The sequence below is a fragment of the Belonocnema kinseyi genome, chromosome 1, assembly GCF_010883055.1.
Source record: "Belonocnema kinseyi isolate 2016_QV_RU_SX_M_011 chromosome 1, B_treatae_v1, whole genome shotgun sequence".
Classification (NCBI taxonomy): domain Eukaryota; kingdom Metazoa; phylum Arthropoda; class Insecta; order Hymenoptera; family Cynipidae; genus Belonocnema; species Belonocnema kinseyi.
Window position 1 is genome coordinate 110,780,143 of NC_046657.1, and position 11,847 is coordinate 110,791,989.

The 11,847-nt window shown below is 24.8% G+C and overlaps 2 protein-coding genes across 4 annotated transcripts in view; one reads left to right on the forward strand and one right to left on the reverse strand.

The window, feature by feature from the left end:
- LOC117167648 (DNA-directed RNA polymerase, mitochondrial) overlaps window positions 1-9,059 on the forward strand; it is a 45,029-nt gene extending 35,970 nt beyond the window's left edge. For 2 of the 3 annotated variants that reach the window (XM_033352744.1, XM_033352751.1), the window contains 4 exons: window positions 705-960; window positions 4,074-4,245; window positions 8,647-8,738; window positions 8,826-8,958. In XM_033352744.1, the coding sequence (XP_033208635.1) occupies window positions 705-960; window positions 4,074-4,245; window positions 8,647-8,738; window positions 8,826-8,958 (653 nt within the window). Of the gene's footprint in view, window positions 1-704; window positions 961-4,073; window positions 4,246-8,646; window positions 8,739-8,825 lie in introns of all 3 variants that reach the window. The other variant, XM_033352735.1, reaches the window with a different exon arrangement.
- Window positions 9,060-10,844: 1,785 nt separating this feature from the next.
- The window catches only part of LOC117174576 (E3 ubiquitin-protein ligase RNF34), a 17,689-nt gene continuing 16,686 nt past the window's right edge, over window positions 10,845-11,847 (reverse strand). The window contains exon 6 of the mRNA XM_033363808.1: window positions 10,845-11,637. Within this exon, the coding sequence (XP_033219699.1) occupies window positions 11,459-11,637 (179 nt within the window). The 3' untranslated portion in view covers window positions 10,845-11,458. The remainder of the gene's footprint in view (window positions 11,638-11,847) is intronic.

Below are 11,847 nucleotides of genomic sequence, written 5' to 3' on the forward strand. Positions count from 1 at the left end.
CGAATCTGGCATCCGTTGAACTCTATCGCTTCAGGTTCAAGGTCATTTGAAGGTCATTTGAAGGTCAAATCGAGAAAAAACGGTAAAAAAATTTTAAAAAAAATGTTATAGGTTTTTGGGGTCGCGATAAAAGTCAAAGGACGCCAGATTTGTATTCGGCCACCCCGAAAACTCCGTTTACCTCGCAATCGACTCGGGATACTTATAAGATACTACCATGATTTTTTCAGATTTTTTGGTCCAAAAATAAATTAGGCCAAAAACCGGCCTTACCGACCCTCCCCCTTTGTTTGAATTATTATTCAAATTAATGGTCTTTTTCTTTCAAAAAATGACCAATTATGTTTTAAGTATTATTTAATTAATCGATGGTGCTAATCGGTTTAAGAAAATCTTGTTATATAAGTTGTCAAAGCTTTCTAAATTATACATATTAACTAAATCCCTAGAAACTGAAGAAAAAAAAAATTTTTTTAATAAACTCGCTAAACTGTATACATATTACGATTCGATTGTTTCACAAATTGCGAAATATTTGAATGGCTTCGTACTATGAAAAGTTATACCAGAAAAAACTTAAAATACCTGAAAAAAACCCTAGAATTGTGAGGGAATTTTTTTTCTTCAGAATTTTAGTAAACATCCCGAACAAATGTCTTTTTTCATGGAGAAATATTTGATAAATTTATTTTATCTTGGTTTAGACATTGAAGGCTTTCCTGATGACAAAATCTGGCCAGCGAGTGGATATCTGGTTCAAAAAACTTTCGAAAGTTTGAGATCGATGTTCACGAGTGCGAAGGAAATTCAGGATTGGTTCACAGAGTGCGCGAAGGTCATTTGTGGTGTCAGAGGAAAAAGTGTTGAGTGGGTGACACCTTTGGGTTTACCGATCATTCAACCTTACACGAAACCACAATCTACCGGTGGTTATTATCATCCAGCGATGGATACTTTCGAGTAAGAATTTCGATTTCATTAATTTATTCTTCCTCAACAGTTTTTTTTTTTTTAATTTATTATTCCAAGACTTTATGTTGAGCGAATGATTTCGAGAATATGCTCAGCATTAAAGTTCGAACAGATAATTTAAGAGAATTTAAAGCATTTATTGTTTAAAAAAAATATATATGTATATATGTATATCATAATTACTACATATATTTTTACAAAAATATTCTATTTTGTTGAAAATTCATCATTTTTTGTTTGAATTCAACTATTTTTGGTGTAAAATTAAATTCTTTTTTGGTTGAAATATCACATTTGTCGTTGAGAATTCATACTTTTTGGTTAAAAATTCATTTATTTGGTTGGTAATTCATCATTTTAATTTTGTAGACAACCTTATTATATTTACGATAGGTAACTGTGGCCTGTACACGGGTTATTGTATTTTAATTATTCGCGCCCTCATTAGCGACACCTATTTAAAATCTCCGAATATGAACTGGGACGAGACAAAGATATTTAAAGATATTTGAAGAAATTTTAAGATATTCAAAATTTAATAATTTTGCTGAAAATTATGTTTTTTTATTGATGTTTCATTTTATTGAAAATTCGAGTTTGTGGGAGAATATTTAAGCTTCTTTGTGATTAATTCCTCTTTTTGGTTGAAATTTCCTCTAAAAATTCAAGTATTTGGTGGCAAATTCATGTACTTTATTTAAAAATCGTCTATTTTGGTAGAAAATTCATCTTTTTTGTTGAAAATTGTTCTTTTTGGTTGAAAATTAGTTTTTTTTCGTGTTTATATTTAATTTTTTAACTGAAAAAGTAATTGTTTCATTTTTTGTCGAAAATTTATCCTTTTTTATAGAAATTTAATCTTCTTGGTTGAAATTTAGAAGAGTAATCTCATTAGTGGAAACTTCATCTTTAAGGTTAAAAATTAATATTTGTTGTTGAAAAGTCGTTTCTTTTTCAGTTGAAAATTTATTTTACTAACTGAAAATTCAATTATTTTATTTTCAGTAGACAATTTATCTGTTTAGTTGAAAATTCATGTATTTGGTTGAAAAATAAATTTTTTAGTTAATGATTTATCATTTTAGTTGAAAATTCACTTTAAAAATTTCATTTTTTGTGGAAAACAGAACTTTTTTCATAGAAATATAATCTTTTTCGTTATAAAATATTCTGTTTTGTAGAAAACTTAACTATTCTATTTTTGGTTAAGAGTTCATTTCTTTGGTGGAAAAAAGCAATTAGTTAAAAATTCTTTTTTTTTTTTAATAGAAATTTAATCTTTAAACATTAATTTTTTAGCCTAAAAATTCGTTTTTTTTTGTAGTTTAAAATTAAATTTTTTAACTAAAGCTGTAATTATTCCATTTTTTCGTAAAAATTTATATTTTTATTTAATAATTAAGTAATTTTGCTAAAAAATCGTTTTTTTTTGTTTGTTTAAAATTCACTTTTCTAATTGCAAATTGAACTATTCTAGTTTTCGTGCGTAAACTTATATTTTTTAATTTAAAAATTTATATATTTTTTGAAACTGTATCTTTTTGGTAGAAAATTCATTTTTTGGATTTAAAATTAAATTATTTTGTTGAAAATTCATTTTTTGTGTGTGTTAAAAATGGATTGTTGTAACTAAAAATTTAATTCTTATATTTTTTATTAACAAATAATTTTTTTGAATGAAAAAAACAACTATTTTGTTGAAAGTTCATCTTTTTAGGTTGAATTCAACTGTTTTTGATATCACGTTTTTCGTTGAGAATTCATTCTTTTTTAATGAAAATTCAACTATTTATTTGGGGGTGGAAGTACTTTGTTAAAAAATTATTTATTTTTTTGATGACTCATCATTTAATTGATAAAACCATTTTTTGGTAAAAATTTAATAGTTTTGTTGAAAATTATGTTTTCTAGTTCAAAATTAATTGTTTTAACTGCAAATTTAACTCGTACGTTTGGTTGAAAATGTATCTTGTTAAGTTGAAAATTAAAATATTTGGTTTAAAAAATGCCTGAATTTTATTGAAAATTTGAATTTATGGGAGAATATTTAAGCTTTTTGGTGACTAATTCCACTTTTTGGTGGAAAATTCGTCTATTTTGGTAGCAAATTCATCGTATTGGTTGAAAATCATCTTTTTGGTTGAAAAAAAATATATATATTTTGTTGAAAATTCGTTTTTTTCTTTGTTGAACATTTTATTTTTCTATCATTTTAACTATTCTATGTTTTTGGTTGAAAATTGATCTTTTTTAAATGAAAATTCATGTACTTTGTTGAATATTAGTCTTTTTTGGTAGAAAATTATTCTTTTGAGTTGCAAATTCAATTAACTATTCGGTTAAAAATTCATATTTTTTCGTTGAAGATTAATCATTTTAGTTAAAAATTTATCTTTTTGATTTAAAAAGTCAACTAAAAAGTGTTTAAAATGTATTTAGAAACCAAATTTTATTGCATTTAATGCAAATAATATGTTTTTTATTACTTTGACTTATTTTACCATTTAAAATCGAGCGCCTTTCTAATTTGAGGCGATACATTTTCCCGCGAAATTTAAATAATGTAATTATTATTAATAAAGATAGAAAATACGATTTTTTAAATCCTAATTCAAAATGCTTATAAAACAAAATAAATAATTTATTACTAAATCTAAAAAATAATACATTTCATAAACCCAAATTTATTATTATAAAAATTATTATTATTAATAATATAACATCTCCAATCCGATTAGTTAATAATGTTAATATTCCTGTACTATAAGAATATATATTTTAATAATAAAGTTGAATTACGATAAATTATAAAAGAAGAATTTGATAAATTAAGTATGTTCGACTTTTAAAATCTTACTTGATTTAAATTAAATTCGGCGTGACCCAGATTGGTTTTTATCTATAAATAAAATTATTACTATTTTTCCAAAAGGACTTTATTTAATAAATAATTAAAATTAATCAAATGGAATTCAATTAATTAATGAATAAAAATATATAACATTAGGAGATTCTGTTGTAATAATTTTCAAACGACAAGCTACAACCAATTTTATGATATAGAGACACAATGTTGATGAAATATTTCAATGTTTTTACAGGCGGCCGCACGCTACGAAACAGAAAAACGCCTTCCCGCCGAATTTCGTTCATTCCTTGGATTCAACTCACATGATGCTAACAAGTTTGCAGTGTGAGCAGGCTGGTATCACATTTATGTCGGTTCACGATTGTTTCTGGACGCATCCCTGCACCGTCGGAACGATGAATAATGTAATGATTTTTTTCAAACTAATTACCCTTTTTTTTGGAGAAAAAAACTCGGTTGATTTTTCCAACATTTTTTTAATGGATTTTATAGAAAATGTGATATAATTTGAGAACTTTGTGTATAATCTAGAGAAGTTTCTTTAGTATGGCGAAAAAAACTCCAGTAAATTCAATATTAATGACACAATTTTTTTCATTTGCTTATAAATCTTTAAAATTGACAGATTCTTTTTATATTTTATTTTATTTTTTTATTTGAAAAACATAACAAATACATTTGAAAAGTGTTTCCAGATGAAATATTCGTCAAAGTAGAATTAAATTTGACTATTTGAATTTGATTAGAATTTTCTGTAAGCTTCCATTTATCATATTTTCTGAACAAATTTGTCACATAAATGTATTATATTATTTTTATATATAAATTTTATTTTTAAATTTCAGCAGTAAGAAAAATGTAATGTTTATGTGTATTTTCGTTGCATTATGTACATTTTAATAATAGTTTCGAAAACCGAAACTTACTACTTAAGGTTAATTTTGGCTTGTTTTATTAAAAATTTCAATTTCTCTTTATACCTTGATCCTCCAATATGACGAATTGCACTTTAAAAGTCGACACTTTAGAGGAAAATTTTTGTTGGTTAAAGATTGAACTATTTTTAACTGTTAAAAATTCATATTTTTATTTAAAATTGAACTATTTTGTTAAAAAAATGATATAATAAATTTATTTTTCAACTGAATATTGAACTATTCCATGTTTGGTTTAATATTGATCTTCTTTAATTTAAAAGTCAGCTATTTAGTTAAAAATTTATATATTTTCTTGAAGCTTTGTTTTTTGTGGTATATAGAATATTAATCTATTGGGTGACTAATTCACCTTTTTGCTTGAAAATTAATTTCTTTAATTGAAAATTTAACTATTAGGTTCAAAATTCATTTTAAAATTCCAAATTTGTTCGACAGTGCATATGTATTTTGTTAAAAATTAATATTTTGTTTAAAATTTCTTTCTTTCATTAAAAATTAATTTCTTAACTGAAAATTTATCTATTCTATTCTTTGTCGAAAATTTATCTTTTTTGATAAACAATTAATCTTCTTGATTGAAAAAGTAACTATTTTGTTGAAAATTCACCTGTTTAGTTGAAAATGTTTGTTTCTTTAGTAGAAAATCCAACTTTTGTTTTGAAAATTTAGCTATTGCGTTAAAAATTCATTTCTTTCTTTTGATTATTAATTTTTATAGAAATTTAATCTTCGAGGTTGAAATTTATACTATTTCCTTGAAAATTTACTTTGATTTGAATAAAAACTTATGTTTTTCAGAAAATGTAATTCTTTTATTTTTAGTGAAAAATTTATCTGTTTTAGGTAAAAATTCAACTATTTGTTGAAAATTCGCCTTTTTTATTAGAAGAGTAATCTCATTAGTTGAAACTTCATCTTTAAGGTTAACAATTAATTTCTGTGGTTGAAAATTTAACTATTTTGTTGAAAATTCGTTTCTTTCTTTGGTTAAAAATTTATTTTACTAACTGGAAATTTAATTATTTTATCTTTGGTAGACAATTTATCTGTTTAGTTGAATATTTATTATTTTAGTTAAAAATTAACTTTGGTTAAGAGTTCATTTCTTTAGTGGAAAATAAGTATTTAGTTAAAAATTCGTTTTTTTTTTACAGAAATTTAATCTTTCGGGTTGAAAATTCCACTATTTAATCAAAATTTCATCACTGTGATTAAACATTAATTTATTTGCCTGAAAAATCGTTTCTATTGAGGTGAAAATTATTTTTTAAACTAAAGCTGTAATTATTTAATTTTTTCGTAAAAATAAATATTTTTATTTAAAAATTAAGTAACTTTTCTAAAAATTCATTTTTTTGTTTGTGAAAACCGAAACATACTACTTAAGGTTAATTTTTACTCGTTCTATTAAAAATTTGAATTTCTCTTTATACCTTGATCCTCTAATATGACGAATTTTTACTAGATTTTAGTTGTTACTTTAAAGCTTATTTTTTGTACATCTCCTAGTAAGATAGGTTTGTATGTCAGTTGTGAGTAAAAAATTAATCTCTTTTGCTGGAGCATTCTGCTATATTCTTCAATATTCCTATTTTTATTGAATTTAACTCGGATTGATTTCGATTTAATATATTTTTTTTGTTGAAATAATATAAACTATTACATTTTTCGTTAGAAATTCACCTATTTTTGTTGAAAATTTAATTTCAGTTTATTTATTTTATTAAAAATTCAACTATTTTGTTAGAAAATTCAACGTTTTGATAGAAAAGTGACTAATTTGTTGAAAATTCATATTTTCAGCTCGAAAATGCAACTGTTTTGTATCAATTTCGTCTTTTAGGCTTGAAAATTGAACAATTTATTGGAATTTTTTGCTTTCTTGTTTCAAAACCTTCCTTTTTTGTGTAAAATTAATTTAATTTGGTTTAATTCAATTGTGTTTGATTTCAAATTAAAATCTTTTTGTTAAAATAATATGAAATATTATATTTTTCGTTAAGAACTCCTCTATTTCGGTAGAAATTTTAACTAGTTCGTTGAAAAATAAGGAGCATTTTTGTTGAAAATTCAACTCTTTTAATAAAAGTTCGTCTAGTTGGTTTGAAAATAGTATAAAATTCAACTAAATATACGAAAATTAACTTCTTTGTTGAAAGTTAGCATTTTCGTTATAAAAATTCAACAATTTGATTGAAAATTAATAAGTTTTGTTTAAAATTTAACTGTTTTGGTAGAAAGTAAAACCATTTGGATAAAAAGTAACTTTTTTGTTGAAAATAATCTTCCTTTTGGCTTAAAAATTCAACTTTTTTGTTCTAAAGTGTTCTTTTTGGATTGAACATTCATTTCTTCCGATAGAAAAAACTAAAATCTTTCTTGGTTGGAAAATCAACTCTTCTGTTAAAAATTATTTTTATTTGTTTCAAAATTCAACAAGTTTGTTAAAAAGTCATCTAATTTGTTGAAAATGCAATATTTTTACTTGAAATGCTAGAATTCTGAATTACCTTGAATTATTTAGAATTCTTATTATATTGATTTCTCTTGAATCAGTTTGAATTCCCCTGAAATTGCTGAAATCATTTTAAATTATTTTGAACTCTTTGTGTTATTTCAATTTCTCTTGAATTTGTTTGAATTATTTAAATTCTTCTCAGTTATTTTGAATTCTTTTATATTATGATGAATTCCTTTGCCTTTTTATGAATTCGATTGAATTATCTTGAACTATTTTTAATTCTTGTTATTATTTTGATTTCTCTTGAATTCGTTTGAATTTCCCTGGAAGTACTTCTAGTTTGAATTATTTTGAATATGCTTGAGTTCTTTTTAATTTCATTAGATTCTTACGAATTGAAAAAATTCTTTTAAACTCTTTAAGTTCTTATAAATTTCCTAAAATTCTGCTTAAATGACCAAATAAATTTAGCTGTAATCGACTGAATTAATTCTTCTTAAAACGCTAAAATTTCCATTAATTTGGTTGAATTTTTATTCATTCCTTCCAATTTTCATGAATTTGTTTAAATTTTTCTAACTCTTGTGCATTGGCATTAAATCTCTCAAACTGCCTAAACTTTTTTCGAAATTTGTTTGTTTTAGGAATTTTCGTCAACAAATTAAATAAATTTAACTGTAATCTAGTATATTTTTGTAAAGGTAATTCTTATGAATTCCTTCGGATGTTTATGAATTCTATTCATCATTTTCATTTTCCTTTAAGTCTTCTTTTGAATTCTCTTGAACTAGTTTGAATTATTTTAAATTCCCGTGGATTAATTCAGTTCTTTTTAATGATTTTGAATAGGCTTCAATTCTTACTTTAGTTCGCATGAATTCCCTTAAATTCTTTTAAATTAATCAAATAAATTTAGCTGCAGTCAACTGAATATTCGTGACTGAATTTTCAGGAGTTTTTAAAATTTCTGAAACACCTTAATTCTCATTCATTTTGTTGAATTCTAATCAGTTGCTTCCAATTTTCACGAATTCGTGGTTTTCCTTTTTGAAATTCTTCTGAATTGGCTTTAAATCTTTCAATATGATTAAATTCGTTTTGAAATGGGTTTCTTGTAGGGAGTCTTTTTGTCAAAAAATTAAAAATAAACTTCACTAAAATCCAGTGAATTTTTTTAAGGGTAATTCTTATGAATTTCTTCGAATTGTTATGAATTATTTTTAATATCTTTGAATTATTTTTAATTCCCATTAAGTCTGCTTGGTTTTCTTTTAATTCTTCGAAATCTTGAATTTGTTTATTCTTTTGCATTACGTTCAATTATTTTCAATTCTTTTCTTAATTCTTCTGATTCCCCTTGAATTCTTTTTTAATAAATCAAATATTTTTTTTTCATCACTTTGCAGATTTGTCGAAAGCAGTTCATCGCTCTACATTCGGAACCGATTCTCGAAAATCTGTCTAAATACTTGCTGGATCATTACGCCTTTTCCAAGGAGTTAGTAAAGCATAATATCTTAATTAATAAACAACGCCGATCGTAATTAGTTCTATTATTACTAACCAATTCCGTTACTTTTTTCAGGGAACTGGACAAAACCGAAAATGTGAAATTCTTGGAAATGCGTGAAAATATGAACAAAGTCTTGGCTCGTGTGCCGGCAAAGGGCACTTTTGACCTCGAAAAGGTCCAGCACTCAACTTATTTTTTCAGTTAGTGTCTCGCTCTTTTCACTGAAGTACTGTAAATATATAAAAAAATAATAATTCGTACTAGTTTAATAGAAATGTAAGATAAAATAATAAATAAAATACGATACGAAAATACAAGAGTTCTACCATTCTTCCTTGTCACATTTGGTTTATTAACAGTCGTTGCTCAATACAGATTTTTGAATAATTCGTACAGAATCGCACTCTAAAATTTGTCTCTTCTTTTAGAACAGGGTGGCGATACAACGGACGATTTCAAATTCCCGGTCATTTTCCGGGTTTTCCCGGTCAAAATTTTCAATTTTCCCGGCCAACGAAAAGTAACATATTCATATTTGCCACAATACGCAAACATTTATTTTCAATCATGACGTTCATTCTAAACATCCTTTAGCACGACAGAGTAAAAAAATGCAGAATAAATAAATTTACAAATAAAATTATGAATCTTCAAATATAATGGTGGAATTTTAAATAAAAACAGAAGAATGTTCATGAAATTTAGTGAAACAGTTGAATTTTTAATTTAAAAAAAATCAATTTTCATCCGAAAATTAAATAATTACATTTCTAGTAAAAAGAAAACCCATTAATTTTAATCTTAACTGATGAATTTTTAACTAAAATTATGAATCCTCAACTGAAATAGTTGAACTTGGAAAATATATGATTTTTACTTAAAAGGATGAGTTGTCAATCAAAAATTAAATAATTGAGTTGTAAGTTAAGAAAGTCAATCTTCAACCAAAAAGGACGAATTTTTATCTAAAAAGATCATTTTTGAACAAAAAAGTAAATAATTAAATTTTCAGCGAAAAAATGAATATTCAAACAAAATAATATATTTTTAACTAAAATTATGAAACATTTAACTGGAATAGTATTTTCATTTTTAGTTCGAGAAAAAAAGTATTTTTAACCAAAAGGAAACCAATTTTCCATATTTTCAAATTTTCAATAAAAAAATTAATTTTTATCAAGAGTTGATTTTTTAACAAAGTAAATTTATTTCTAACCTGAAAGATGATTTTTCAACTAATATGATGACTATTTCACCGGGAATGTTTGAATTTTGAAATCAGAAAGATTTTTTCAGCAAGGAAATTAACTTACAAACAAACAAAAAATAATTTTCTATCAAAAAATAGTTGATTTTCTACGAAAAAAGTCAAACGTGAATTTCCAAATAAATAGACTTAATTTTCAATTAAAATGCCGAATCTTCAAACAACAAAATTAATTTTTAACAAAAGAGTTTAGCTTTTAAACGTAAGTAGTTAAATTTTCAAGAAAAAAAGGTAAATAATAAATAAAATTGTTTATAGAAATGCACTATCTTGTTATGAAAAATAAACAACAGGAGGTATATTATACTATTTTGCAAAGCTTGTGGGCGAATGCGTATTTGGAGTACAAGAATAATTTTTTCTTCTTTTGCAGTGAGCGATTGAAAACAAATGATTTTTCCCGATTACCAAATTTTGAAAAATCATATCTCGAGATTTTCAAGTATCCCAATTTTAATTATTTAAAAAATGCCCGTTCCATGTCAGAAATGCCCTGTTCCAAGTAAAATTATAATTCTTTACCGAAGGGCCATGTCCTAAAATTAAACAAAAAAAAAAAAATTATTTTCATTCACATGCTCTGCAACTTTAGATTAAGTAGAAATTACTTTTCTAAATTGACCAAAATTATTAAAATAATGAAAACTTGAAATTTGCTACTATCAGAAGTAAATTCACGTTTAAAAAATTCAATTCCCGGAAATTCTACAAAGAAACGAAATACGAAAACAGAAAGTTCAACTTTCTTGCAATATTATTTCAGTTCATAATTAATTTAATTTCATTCGAAAGGGATTAAATGAAACTAATTATGAAGGCCAGTCTTGAAATTATTGAAAAAAATGTTTTATTCTTATTCTTTTTTTTTTTAACGAAGTGCTAAATTATATTATATTTATTTCGCACTCACAATAAAATCCACGCGCTAAGAAAAGAGTGAAAAAATACTTTCTTCTGAAAATAATACGACTTTGAGCCTCCTTCCTTTTTTTCTAGAGAATTTGACACAAACAAAACTTGTTCTTTTATCAAGAAATAGAATTTTTATAAAAACAAATTTGATCTGACAGCTTGCAAAAAAATACGAACTATAAAAATAAACTTCGCAGGATGGACATTTTTCTAAAAAAAAAGGAAAGAGGGTTGAATTGCTGAACAAAAAAAAATAGAGTACCTTTCATATTATGACTTAATTACAAAGTAGTAGAAATACAAATCTCTAGTATTTATGTACACATTTTTGTTTCAAATTGAAATTATAATGGATAGAGAAATAATAACATTAAAGTAGGAATAAAATCAAGTGGATCGAATTTTTCCCTCGCCTCCTTCGAGTCTATATACACCGATGTCTTATTTATACAGCGATACATGATAAGAATAATTAATCATTACAATCTAAATTGTATTTTTAATTGTAAATTAAAGACTATCTTAATCAGGCTTTGAAAAATCTCACAACTCGGACCACGTATTGTCTGCAAATTGGACATTCCGACATTTGTTTACCGCAATTTATACAGCAGGCCATGTGGCCACATTCGAGAATTACACACTCAATGGGTGCGTCTAAACACACTTTACAAAGTGTCTCATCATCCAGATTATCTATATTTGCTGAAAAAATAAATAGAATAAATCAGTCATTATTTCCTGTTTTAAAAAGGGGATACATAATTCCAGACCTTGGACTCACTTCCGAGATCAAAAATAGTATAAATAATTCACAAATTTGAAAAAATAGCGTCAAAATAGATTTAAAAATAATTATTTCAAATCAAAAAATAGGTACTACCATACTGATTAAAATAATTAACGAAAATTGAG